The sequence below is a fragment of the Halichoerus grypus genome, chromosome 15 (genome assembly GCF_964656455.1).
Source record: "Halichoerus grypus chromosome 15, mHalGry1.hap1.1, whole genome shotgun sequence".
Classification (NCBI taxonomy): Eukaryota; Metazoa; Chordata; class Mammalia; order Carnivora; family Phocidae; genus Halichoerus; species Halichoerus grypus.
In genome coordinates, this window is record NC_135726.1 from 48,231,536 (window position 1) to 48,245,505 (window position 13,970).

General features: G+C 47.9%; 1 protein-coding gene across 4 annotated transcripts in view; it reads left to right on the plus strand.

Moving 5' to 3' along the window:
• The first annotated feature begins 1,325 nt into the window (after positions 1-1,325).
• SPTBN4 (spectrin beta, non-erythrocytic 4) overlaps positions 1,326-13,970 on the plus strand; it is a 73,213-nt gene continuing 60,568 nt past the window's right edge. For 3 of the 4 annotated variants that reach the window (XR_013444353.1, XM_036094986.2, XM_078063440.1), the window contains exons 1-2: positions 1,326-1,378; positions 3,705-3,891. Coding sequence is in view for 3 of the 4 variants with exons in the window: in XM_036094986.2 (XP_035950879.2) it covers positions 3,720-3,891 (172 nt within the window). In the remaining variant the exon portion in view is untranslated. Of the gene's footprint in view, positions 1,379-2,128; positions 2,183-3,704; positions 3,892-13,970 lie in introns of those variants that run through there. The other variant, XM_078063439.1, reaches the window with a different exon arrangement.

A 13,970-nucleotide genomic window follows, 5' to 3' on the forward strand; every position in this document is an offset into this window, starting at 1 on the left:
TCTGGCCAACTGGGAGGAGCGTGGGTGGACCCGCTTCCCCGCCCCTGCTCCCCAGCAGGGGGCGGGGCGAAACTCGGGCCACGCCCACCGACCTCTCCTGGCTCACGCCCCCTCTCCTAGGGCCTCACGCCGACCTGCGATTCACACTGTGCCGCAAGGCTTTCTGGAAGCTATGAGGGAAGAAAGTGAGGGAGGGTGTGACACTGTAACTGTGTGTATATGTGCCCCTGTGACTCTGTGGGACTGTGTGAGTAACCCCAAGGGAGAGCAAGATTGTGGATGACACCATGTGCCATCCCCTGTGTGTAGCGCTATGTTACAGTAGGGGACTGCGTGTGACACCACGTGTGGCAAGCGTTGATGCTGTTCTTTCGTGACCTTGTGGTGCCACTGTAGATGGATGACACTGTGTCCGTCTGTCATGCTGTATGCCTCCATGAAGCTGGGGGATATGGTATGGGACATGTGTGAGATGTGTTTTATGGGAGTGTGTGGCTGTTAGACAGTGACAGTGAAGGACACCCCATGTGTCATGTAAGGATGTGTGACTGTGACCCTATTTGAGTGTGTGGCTGTGGGTGTTAACTATTTGTGACCTCTTGTGACTGTATGATGTATGAGTGTGTGACAGTGCAGGATGTGTGACGTGAGTGTGTGACCGGTGTGACAAGCTTGAGCGTGTACAAAAGTGTGTGACACTGTGTGATTGTGAAGCTGTGTGTGACCTGTGAGTGTATGACACTCCTTGTGACCCCATTGGAGTGTGCGACAGCGTATGACATACATACACTGTCTATGTGTGTGCGTGACACAGCGTGGGTGGTGGTGGCACTATTCAAGTGTGTCACTATGTGTGAGGCTGTCGGGCACTGTGCCAGTGCGGGACCCCATGTGAGCGTGTGACTGCGTCTGAGTTTGAGTGTTTGACTCTGTGTGACCCCGTGGGGGGTGATACTGTGTGAGTGTGTGGCTGTGGGTCATGTTTGCGACGCTGTATGTGACCCTGTGTGTGAGTGTGTGCCAGTGTGGGAGTGTGTGACCCCGTGAGGGTGCGTGGCTGTGTGTGACGCTACCTCTGGCCCCGTGAGCGCTGTGGCTCGGTGTGTGACCGCGCGTGGGCCGGCGCTGCAGGCGGCCGAGGCGGCGGGGGACGGCGGGCGGGAGGGGGTCCCGGGGGCGCGCCGAGCGCGGCGGCCGCGCGAGCGGGGGAGGCGCGGCGGCGGCGGCGGCGGCGGCGCATGCGGATCTGGTCGAGCGGCGGGGCCGGCGGGGCCGAGCGGAGCCGGGCCGGGCCGGGCCGGGCCCCCGGACGCCGACAGGGAGGGCGGTCGGGCGCCGCGAGCAGCGGGGACAGCGGCACCGGCGGCCGCGGGCCCAGGTGAGCGGCGTGGGGTGAGAGCCCCTCCCTGCAGCATCTCCCCACCTGCCCGAGCATCCCTTCCCCGCGCGCTGTGGGCATGGCCTGAGCCCCTAGGGTCTCCCGGGCTGGAGGAGGGGAAGGGTCCAGGGCGGAATGAGCCCCCATCCCTCAGGCCAGCCAGCCTCCCGCCGTGCGTGGGTCTTCCACGCAGGCCTTGTCCTTCCCGGGCCCCCTCCTTGCGAGCAGTGACTAGACTGCAGGGACAGAGAGGTGCGGCCTTCGAAGGGTTAAAGCATCGATTTCCAACCCCCAGCCTCGAGCCTTTGCTGGGGCCGCAGGACACCTCTCTCCGCCTCCCCCATCTCCTTCTCCTCCCTGCCTTTTCTCCCATTCAGTCGCGTAATGGCCAGTGCCCTTCCGCGGGCTGACGCTCACCAAGTGCTAAGTGCCTCCCCATCCCCAAGTATCCTCCACTGACGAAACAGTTGTGATCAGCATTTAACAGGGAGGGAAACTGAGGCAGAGAGGCCAAGTTAAAGATGGGTTAAAGACACAGCGGGAATAAAGCAGGGCTTGAACTCATGTCTGTCTGACTTGAGCACAGGCACTTTGATTTGCTAAGATACGTGACCAGAGGATGAATAATAATAGCAAGGACCATGTATCAAGGGCTTGCATGTACTAGATACCATGTTCCCTGCATTATTAACTGATTTCATCCACAAACATCCCTAGGAAATGGGCACTGTTATCATTACCATTTTACAGATGAACAAACTGAGGCCTAGAGAGAGGAAGTGACTGGCCAAGGTCACACAGGTGGTAAGTAGCCATGTGCCCACTTAGAGCTTTCCGTGGAAGGAGAGAATAACAGTGAATTTTGGAGTGTCCACCAAAAGGGACAGTCTCCACTACACTGACCAAGACCTGGACCCTGCTTTCCTACAATCTGGTGGGTTGTCAACTGTCTGAGTCTTTGAGAAGGACATTGATCTCCCCGCAGTTCCCTCCTTTCTTAGTTTTGGAATCAGGGGGCCGGGAGGGAGGAGGAGATGCATCTGATGTCTTTCACCCCCTTAAATTTCATATTTGCAATCTGGCGGTGTTCTGGATCAGACAATATGTCAACTAGCTGTTACCACAATAATGCTATGTAAGGAACCACCCCCAAACTCAGTGTCTTAAAATGCTGAGCGTTTATTTCACCATCAAGTCTGAGGTCAGTGATTTAGGCTGGGCTCAGCTGGGCAGTTTTTGGGGTCTCGACTGGGCTTATTCACTTGTTGGGATGGGGGGTTGGGAGCGGTGTTGACTGTTAGCTACTGTAATTGGCCTTGGCTTTAGTGACTGGGGCCTTAGATAGGGACTATGCTGACAATGTTTTCCTCGCCCTCACAATCAAGCACAAGCAAAAACGCAAAGTCTCTTGAGTTTTATTTATTTTTATTTATTTATTTATTTATTTTTTTAAAAGATTTTATTTATTTATTTGAGAGAGAGAGAATGAAAGAGACAGCAAATGAGAGGGGGGAGGGTCAGAGGGAGAAGCAGACTCCCTGCCGAGCAGGGAGCCCGATGTGGGACTCGATCCAGGGACTCCAGGATCATGACCTGAGCCGAAGGCAGTCGCTTAACCAACTGAGCCACCTAGGCGCCCAAGTCTCTTGAGTTTTAGACTCAGAATTCACCAGCACTTCCACCTACTTCTGTTAGTCAAAGCTAGTCATGGGGCCAAACCCAGAGTCAAGGTTGCAAGGGGACACTCTTCCAATTTTCCCATCCCTACAGTAGAAGAACGGTCAAGAGTTACATGGCAAAGGATGCGGTTATAAGGGTGAAGAATTGGGGCTGTTTAACGCAATCATTTGATCACAGTACCTGCATTTGAACTCTGGCTACCCACTAGCTTTGTGACCTTGGGCCTCAGTTTCCTCCTTTATAAAACAGGCCAAATACTAGCCTATCTTTAGGGAATTAAATTTGTGGGAATTAAATAAGATAACACATATAAAGTCCTGAGGGCAGCACAAATGCTCAATAAATGTTATTTCTTGTTTTTACTGCATTGTGGAGTTCTCCTGCTAACAGTGTCGTTGTTCTAACAATAATACAGGGACAGTTTGCCCAGCCCCTACCCTGTGCCAGGTGCTAAGCTGGGTGCTTCACCAACAGCCCTATGAAGTGGCCAGGATGAACATGACTGTCAGTAGTAGTCTGTGCACTTGAAAGACAGGGAAACTGAGGGTAAGGGAGTCGGCAGGACTCACAGCCTGTCCACTGTTAGAAGCGGGACCTCTGAGCTCAGGCCCTGTTTCTAGCCTAATGTGCCTCTGCTTCTTCCCAGGCCTCACCTTCCCCAATGGCGCAGGTACCGGGGGAAGTAGACAACATGGAGGGCCTACCGGCCTCCAACAACAACAATCTCGCAATCCGCTGGGAGAGTCCTGATCGGGCCTGGGAACGTGAGCAGCCAGCAGCCTCCACTGCAGCCGCCTCCCTCTTCGAGTGCTCCCGGATCAAGGCCTTGGCAGGTACCTGGAGGAGCGTTGGGGTGGGAAGGAGAAGGGAGGCAGAAGGGAGGAGGCTGCTGGGGTGGTCTGCGTACCTCCGCGCTCCAGAACCTCGGTAGCCTGGAAGATGGGAAAGAGACTCACAGACACTTTGCAGGTGAATCTATAGACCAGCAGCATCCAATGGAATGTTCCACAGTGACGGGAAAACGTTCTCTCTCTGGGATGTCCAATATACTAACCACTAACCACTAGTACTTGTGACTGTAAGCACTTGAAATGTGGCCAGTGCTTCTTGAGGGACCAAATTTTTAATTGTATTTCGTTTTAATTAATTTAACTTTAAATAGCCACATGTGGCTGGTGGATACTGGATGGGGCAGTAACTGCCTTAGAACCTTAGAAATGTAGAGGTTCAGAAATGTGGGATTTTATAAGCATATTTTCTTAGAATTGCAAGACGCTGAAATATTGGATTTTTGGACCTTGGAATGTCATGCTCAGAGATTCTTCAAACTTGAGGCCTTTAGCAATGACACTCTTAGAACATAGAACTTTATAAGCACAGACCTTAGAAATTTTAATCTTTGATTCCCCCCCCCCCCCCCGCCCAGGATCTTAGACCCTTAGAAACCTAAACTCTAATACACATAGATCCTTGGGGCTTTATAACCCTAAACCTTTAGAATTTCAGATTAGAATTGTAGATCCTGAGAATTTTGAGATAGAATGACCATACCTTCCAGCTTTTAGCACTGAAACCCTCAGTCTGGGGCCAACCAGGATGGTTGCTCACCCAACTTTGATGTTTTAGAACAACATAAGCAAAGACGAGAGAACTGTATAGTTATACAATCTTAGAACCTCAGACCTTTGGAATTGTAGATCCTTGAACTTTAGGACTTCATATTCAGAGGGCTGTAGAACTTCAGAAGCATGTGATCATCAGCATTAAAACTATGAGCAAAGGGGCGCCTGGGTGGCCCAGCTGGTTAAGCTTCTGACTCTTCATTTCAGTTCAGGTCATGATCTCAGGGTCATGGGATCAAGCCCCGCCTCAGGCTTCTGTGCTCAGTGTGGAGTCCGCTTGGGATTGTCTCCCCCTACTCCTCCCCACCACCACCATTCGCACTCTCTTTCTCAAATAAATAAATTTTATGGGGCGCCTGGGTGGCTCAATCGGTTAAGCGACTGCCTTCAGCTCAGATCATGATCCCAGGGTTCTGGGATCGAGCCCCGCATTGGGCTCCCGGCTGAGCAGGGAGCCTGCTTCTCTCTCAGCTGCCACTACCCCCCTTGTGCTCTCTCTCTCTGACAAATAAATAAAATCTTTAAAAAATAAATAAATCTTAAAAAAAAAGCCAACCATGAGCAAAGAGCCTGAGAACCTTCAGAGACACGTAACTTCATAATCATTAACTTTAAGCCTTTCAAACATTAGACCCTTGGGACCTTTATTATCTCGGGAACGCGGAATGTTAGAAACATAAACTATAGATTGTAGTAATCATGAAATCTTAAAACCCTAAGGTCGGAATCAGTTCCCTGAGAATCTCAAGAATTTTAGTAACTCAACATTTGACAATCATGGGATCTTTGCTACTACGAGTCTTGGAACTTCATAATTGTAGGATGTTGAACAGTGGTGTCCAACCCAAGGGCCTCTGGGAAGCAGGTGACATGAAAAAAAGAGTAGACTGGGGACCATGGTCAGCTGGAAAGCAGCACCCTGGTCACCAGCTCCAGCCATGGGGAAATGTGGGCCCCAATTTGCTAGCAGCGATGTTTATCCTCAATTTCCCAATTAAAAAAAAAAATCTGTATGTGCCACAAAGTAGGAACCAATATTAACTCACAGACTGCCAGCTTCCTCTGATTGAGAAACTACAGCGGTATAAAAATGTACTCTTGGAAACTTAAAATCATACTTTCAGACTCTTCAAGCCTTAAAAACTTGGGATCACATCAACTTAGAATTCTAGAATTTATCCACAAAATATTTATTCAGTGCCCGCTCTGTGCCTGCCCTGTGCTGGACAGTACGAGGGACATAATGGTGACTGAGCCAGCCCACGGGGCTCCCAGGCCACTGGGAGAGTTAGATCCAGCCAGAGACTGATGACCCCGAGTGGTCAGGGCCCAGATGGTGAGGCACAGGTGGAGGGCTGGGATGGGGAAGCCCAGGGACTATAGAAGCTCAGATGAGGTACCTGATTCAATCCAGAGGGTCAGGGTGCTTCCTGGAGGAGGAGGTACCAAAGCTGAGCCCTGAAGGATGAATAATAGTGAACCCTGGAGTGGAGAGTGGAAGAAAAGACCTCCAAAAGTTGCGAGTGGCTAGATTGAAGTAGTGAGTAAATGACAATGCGAAAGGAGGCAGTGAGTTAGACCCTATAAGCCACCATGAAGGGTGTGAGGGCACTGGGGAGCTATGGTAAGATTTTAAGCAGAGGTGGGATGTGGTAACATGGGGATCAAGAACTCTTCGCATCTGAGAACCACTGATTCACAGAACATCAGTGCCTAATACCACAGACAGATAAACATCTAGTCCAGGGAAATGTAGGGATCCCCTATAAGAAAAAAAAATTTTCATACACTCCCTGTGTCTACTTAAATTATTATATCTATAATTTTCCTAAGTGCAACAAACCCACGATTCTGTTTATATCTCTTATGCCTACGGTTCTCTAAAACTAAAACAGGTTATATTGGACTCCAGAACCAAAGTGCAAAACCAGTTAACGTTCAGCTTGGGGCCCCTGGGTGGTTCAGTTGGTTAAACGTCTGCCGTCAGCTCAGGTCATGATCCCAGGGTCCTGGGATCGAGCCCCACATCGGGCTCCATGCTCAGTGGGGAGTCTGCTTCTCTCTCTCCCCCTGCCCCTTCACCCCGCTCGTGCTCACTCTCTCTCAAATAAATACATAAAATCTTAAAAAAAAAAAAAAGATTCTGTTTAACAGTAACTTCAGGATGCTGTTTATACTGTTTAAATGATATTGCTGTTCGAAATCCTAACATCGTGACGTAAATCGCTAGGGTGCATTTTCTTTTGCATCCCTTTGCTTACTTCTCTCATGGTTTTTCTCTATTCAAACTATAAGCGCAAACCTTTGAGCAGAGTCCTGAGTAGCACGCTTTTGTATGAACACGTTTGGGAAAATTGTCTGGACCCCATGCTCAAGAGAGTTCCCTTAATCATGCTCCCCAGTTTATGGCTCGCTGTCCTCATCAGTCTGTGTGAGGACCCTCTCCTCCTCTTTATCTATTCACTTATTCTCTTTGCTTTTTAACATTTTTTAAAAAGCAATCTCTATGCCCAACGTGGGGCCTGAACGCAAAATCCTGAGATCAAAAATCTCGTGCTCTACCAACTGAGCCAGCCAGGTGCCCCTATTCATTTATTCTCTTTTATTCCCACATCTCACACCAATGCCTCCTCTCCTATGGGCCATTCTAATTGCTTGTTTGCTTGTTTGTTTGAAGAACAGGCTATTTGCTTATTCATTTTTATTTTTTGAGAGAGAGAGAGCGTGCGTGCATTTGCTCTAGTGGGGTTGGGGGAGGGGCAGAGGGAGAGAGAATCCCAAGCTGGCTCCACATTCAACACAGAGACCATCATGGAGCTCGATCCCATCACCCTGTGATGAAGACCTGAGCTGAAATTAAGAGTTGGTCGCTTAATCAACTGAGCCACCCAGGCGACCCCCATTCTGATAGTTTTAATGCAAATTATTATCTTTGCATGCCGATGATTTTGCAAAATGTGCATTGTTAATTAGTGTGCATGTATACATATATTTTAACTGTTTATTAAAGTATTACATGCACACAAAAAGGCAGATAAATCGTGAATGTCCAGCATTTCCACAGGTGAACACCCTCTGGTAACCAATCCCCAGATAAGGAAAGAGAATAGGACCGCCCCAGAGAAGTCCCCCTCACACTGCCTCTCTCACTACATCCCAAGAGTAAACACTATCCTAACTTCTAACAGCACGCACTGGTTTTACTGGTGTTTGAACTTCATATAAATAGAATCCTGAAGCGTGTACCCCTTTGAGTCTGGCTTCATTCACTCAACACTGTGCTGATGAGATTCATCTGTGTCTACATGTCCTTGTAGGATATTCCTTCTCGTTGCTGTATAGTATTCCACAGTGTGAATACGCCATAGTCTATGCATTCACCTGTTGATGAGCATTTGGGTTACACCTCGTTTAGGCCTATCACAAGCTAGACTATTGCAAACCCGTAATTCCTGGTATTTCAAACTATTACAAACTGTTGCTGCTTTAAACTTTCTAATACAGGTTTTTGGTGGGCATAAGCACTCATTTCCACCCAGGAGTGAAAGCGTTGGGTCATAGGGTAGGTGTATATCTAACTTCAGTGGAAACTGCCTGTTTGTGCCATTTTATATTCCCACCAGCTGTGTATGAGGGATTCAGTTCCTGTACATCCAACCCTTAGTATGGTCAGTCTTTTTAATTTTAGCCATTCTGATGGGTGTGCATTCTATTGTGGTTTTAATTTACATTTTCCTGGTGACTAATAACAACTAATGAGATAGAGCACCTTTTCATATGTTTATTGACTATTTGGATAGCTTCCTGTGAAGTGCCCGTTCAAGTCCTTTACCTATTTGCATATTAATTTTCCTGCCTTTTTCTGATTGTTTTATAGGAGTTCTTATATGTCCTGGGTACAAGTCCTTTGTCAGATAGATGTGTTGTGAATATTTTCTCCCACTATGTGGCTTGTCTTCTTGTTCTTTTAATGTTACCTCTTGATGAGCAGTATTTCTTTTCTTTTTTTAAGATTTTATTTATATATTTGAGAGAGAAAGAGAGGGGGAGCAGGGGGAGGGGCAGAGGGAGAGGGCAGACTCCCCGTTGAGCAGGGTACCTGATGTGGGGCTCCATCCCAGGACCCCGAGATCATGACCTGAGCTGAAGACAGAGGCTTAACTGACTGAGCCACCAGGCACCCCAATGAACAGTAGTTCTTAACTTAAATGTAGTCTAATTTGATCATTAATAATTATTTCCTGTGTGGCTAACACTTGGTGTCTGAAGACATCTTCGCCTACTTCAAGGTCATGGAGATATTTTTTAATGTTTTCTTCTAAAGTCTTCTTTATCCCTTTCACATTTAGATTTATAAGCCAGCTGATATTTACTATATTTATTACTGTGTACAATGTGAAGTGTCGGTCAGGGTTCTTTTTTTTGCCACATGGATATCCAGTTGACTCAGTTCCATTTATTGAAAAGACTTTCTTTTCCCTACTGAACTGCAATTTCACTTTTATAAATCTGAGAGCTCTATGTATATGGGTTTGTGCATGCAAGTATTGCTCATTGGTGAAGGTTTTAGCCTATTCTAGATGGTGGGTTTTTGTTTTTAAGTAAGCTCTAGGCGCAACATGGGGCTTGAACTCATAATGCTGAGATTAAGAGTCACATGCTCTTCCCACTGAGCCAGCCAGACGCCCCTAAGATTGCAGTTTTTGCATTGTTTTCCCATTCAGCACTATGCCTTAAGACTCAGCCACATGGGGGGCGCCTGGGTGGCTCAGTTGGTTGAGCGACTGCCTTCGGCTCAGGTCATGATCCTGGAGTCCCTGGATCGAGTCCCGCATCGGGCTCCCTGCTCGGCAGGGAGTCTGCTTCTCCCTCTGACCCTCCCGACCCTCCCCCCCTCATGTGCTCTCTCTCTCAGTCTCTCTCTCTCAAATAAATAAATAAAATCTTTAAAAAAAAAAAAAAAGACTCAGCCATGTGGGTGCACCTGGTGGGCTCAGTCGGTTAAGCGTCTCACACTTGATTTCAGCTCTGGTCATGATCTCAGGGTTGCGGGATGGAGCCCCGGGTCGGGCTCCCCTTTGGGCATGGAGTCTGCTTGGGATTCTCTCTTCCTTCTCCCTCTGCCCCTCCCCACCTGTGCCCTCTCTCTCTCTCTCTCAAATAAAATAAAATAAAAATCTAAAAAAAAAAAAAGAAAAGGCTCAGCCATGTGGCGCTGTGTGTGTCTACTATACTGCTCCTAACTGCTGCATGGAGTCTATGGTATGAACTCATCATATTCGATTTTCCCAGTGATGGACAATGAGGCTGTCTCGAAGCCCCAACCTGCCCCTACCCCCTACCCCCCAGCTAGCATTGCATTGGACATCCTCATTCATCCTCCTTATAAACCAGCGTGGAAAAGTTTATGGGACATAAGCACAGGGAAAGAACTGCTGTGTCATGGGGGTATGCCCTAATTTAATTTGACTCTGATGGCTTCCCAAATGGCTGCCCCAGTTTCTAACTCCCACCAACAGGCATGGGGGTTATGATGTCCCCACGTTTCCACCACTACTTGGTATCCACCGGCTCCCTAACTTTTCTCAGACCAGTAGCCAAACATCCTTGACATACTAAGTGTTACTATATCCTTTCCCCTAACCAACAACGGATAAAAGAGTAGTTAGTTATTCCTCAGCTCTATGAAAGTCTCCATGTATTAAAGATATGAATACATTGAGGTCTTATTCTAAGGAAATGTGTTTTGCTTCTGACTAGTGATTACCACAGCGGATAATATATAAATGACAACTCATAAGATGCCTGGGTGGTGCAGTTGGTTAAGTGTCTGCCTTCGGCCCAGGTCATGATCCCAGGATCCTGGGTTCAAGTCCCGAGTCGGGCTCCCTGCTCAGCGGGGAGCCTATTTCTCCCTCTGCCTGCTGCTCCTCCTGCTTGTGCTCTCTCTCTCCTTCTCTCTCTCTCTCTGACAAATAAGTAAATAAAATCTTTTTAAAAAGTCACATAAAGGGCACCTGGGTGGCTCAGTCATTAAGCGTCTGCCTTCGGCTCAGGTCATGATCCCAGGGTCCTGGGATTGAGTCCCACATCGGGCTCCCTCCTCGAGGGGAAGCCTGCTTCTCCCTCTCCCACTCCCGCTGCTTGTGTTCCTGCTCTCGCTATCTCTGTCTCTGTCAAATAAATAAATAAAATATTTTTAAAAAATAAATAAATAAATAAAAAATAAAAAGTCACATAAAGGGGCACCTGGGTGGCTCAGTCGTTAAGTGTCTGCCTTCGGCTTGGGTCATGATCCTAGGGTCCTGGGATCGAGCCCCACATCAGGCTCCCTGCTCAGTGGGAAGCCTGCTTCTCCCTCTCCCACTCCCCCTGCTTGTGTTCCCTCTCTCGCTCTGTCTCTCTCTGTCAAATAAATAAATAAAATCTTAAAAAAAAAATAGGCCAGAGTAGCCAACAAAATGTGAGAAATCACTAAGTGATAAGTAGACATTTCAATCAGCTGAACACACTTTGACTGAATTGTAACAAGGGCAGTTTGGCTAAAACCTAGAAACTTAAATTGGAAGGTACTAATTGATAACTGTTCATCAGATGTTTATTTTCACACCCACCATATAAGGTAAATGCTAAAAATTAGTGTTACACATATCATTACATAAACATTCTCATGTAGGGTAACTTTTCTACAAATACAAACTTGGCTTTAGCAATAACTAAAATTCAACAGGCTTTGAATCCCATTTCATGAGAAAAACTAGGCAGCAGTTCTCAAACTGTGGCCCAGGGACCCCTGGGGGGAATTCCCTGGGACAGTTTCAGGGACTCTGTAAGGTCAAACTTTTCATACTTCAAATACCTGAGTCTTTTTTATTCTTCCCTTCTGAGCGTATGGTGGAGTCTTCCGGGACTGGAATGACTTCTTCACTCTACTGGCTCGTCGACTATGTGCTTGTGTAGACTTGTATTTGAAATTTTTCTTAGTTTTAATTCCTAATATGGTAAATATCAATAAGTAAAACCACTATAAACAAGAAAAAAAATAAAAATAAATAAAAAGTCACATAAAAAATGACAACTTACTATGAGCACAGTGGCAGAGGTAGGACCGTTGTCATTTGGGTTGGAGTCTTGACAAACCCAAAGGTATGGGTGCCAGCCAGAGTCGCGGCAGGAAGCCAATGGCTCCCCTCAAGGGAGTAAAATTGAGGAGAGCTTAATGAAGGGACTAGTTACAGAGGTGCGGCCAGAGTTATGGGAAGCTACAAGGCCAGCGGACACCCCAGGGACTGGGGCACGGCAGGGAGTGGTGAGGGGGCAGAGGCCTCCCAAGTTGGGGGTGTAGAGAGAAGAAACAGGTGCTGATGAAAGCTTTCAGTTCAGGCAGGGAGGGAATAAATCTCTCAGCCCTTCCTTTCTCCTCTTTTTTTTTTTTTTAATTTAATTTATTTATTTGAGAGAGAGAGAGCATGTAGAGGGAAGAGCAGAGGGAGAGGGAGAGAGAATCTCAAGCAGACTCTCAGTTGAGCCCGGAGCCCAACGCGGGGCTCGGGGCTCGATCTCAGGACCCTGAGATCATGACCTGAGCGGAAATCAAGAGTTAGACGCTCAACCGACTGAGCCACCCAGGACCCCCTCCTTTCTCCTCTAATCTGCTAGCCAAACCCAACCGAAAGTCTGAGGCCTTTGGGGGTTGCGGAGCCCATTCACACAGTCCACACGAGCAGTCTCCCCGCGCCCAGAGCACGTACAGAACAGTAGAGGCGACACCCCAGGGGCAAACGGAAGATACCCTACTGGTAGCCAAACACGCTCACCAGCACAGTAAACATTCAGTGTCATCTGAGGTCAGAAGTGACACTCTGGGACCTATCTGGTTTCACCTCCACTGTGGTTTTTGTTTTGTTTTGTTTTTTAAGATTTCTTTATTTAGGGGCGCGTGGGTGGCTCAGTCTATGAAGCGACTGCTTTCGGCTCAGGTCATGATCCCAGGGTCCTGGGATCGAGCCCCGCATCGGGCTCGCTGCTGGGGGGGGCGGGGGGAGGCCTGCTTCTCTGTCTTCCTCTGCTGCGCCCCCTGCTTGTGCTTTCTCTGTCAAATGAATAAATAAATAAATAAATAAATAAATAAATAAATAAAATCTTAAAAAAAGAAAAAGATTTATTTATTCATTTGAGAGAGAGTGCCCATGCCCTCGAGTGGGGGGAGGGGCAGGGAGAGACTCTTTAAGCCGACTGCCTGCTGAGCACGGAGCCCAGGATAGGGCTGATCTCACAACTCCTGAGATCAGGACCTGAGCCGAAACCGAGTCCGAAGCTTAAGTGACTGAGCCAGCCAGGCGCCACACCCCCACTGTGTTTTGTTTCTTTTTTTAATAGATTTTATTTATTTATTTGAGAGGGAGTGAGAGAGAGAGAGAAGGAGCAGGGGGATCAGGCAAAGGGAGAGGGAGAAGCAGGCCCCCCACCTAGCAGGAAGCTCAATGTGGGGCTTGATCCCAGGACCCTGGGATCATGACCTGAGCGAAGGCAGATGCTTAACAGACTGAGCCATGCAGGCTCATCCCCCACCCCCTGCACTGTGTTCTATACAAACATAAATCAGTTGCCAGCATTTTAAAAATAGGGAGATTTTTGTCTTTAGAAATCCAGATTTAGGGGGTGCCTGGGTAGCTCAGTCGTTAAGCGTCTGCCTTCAGCTCAGGTCATGATCCCAGGATCCTGGGATCAAGCCCCGCATCGGACTCCCAGCTCGGCGGGAAGCCTGCTTCTCCCTCTCCCACTCCCCCTGCTTGTGTTTCCTCTCTTGCTATCTGTCTCTCTGTCAAATAAATAAATAAAATCTTTTTAAAAACAATCCAGATTTGGGGCTCCTTGTGGAATATCAAATGATAAGACAACACTGGGGCTCCGTTCCAAGGAGGCTCCGGTCACAGGGGCTGTGTGGCTGCTGCCCCTGTTCTAGGGCCTCGTTTTCTCAGTTTCGGAGCCTGCCTGGCCCCTGTGGGCATTTCAGTTCTGGACCCCAATTCCATGCTAACAAGATTGTAGTCACAAAAACCAAAATCTCACGGCATCGTGCTTTATGAAGTCACCATCCGGATGGCCCCGGAGGTGTTTCTATTCATTTCCTTTGGGTATCATCAAAATGAAATTATGAAATAAAAAAATATTCTCATGGATCCCTGTCTTCCAAGCATGAGTTCCATTGATAAGAATCCATTGGTTTAGTCCAAACCCCTCATTTTGCAAATGGGAAAATGCAGCCCAAAGAGGAGAAATGTCCGCTT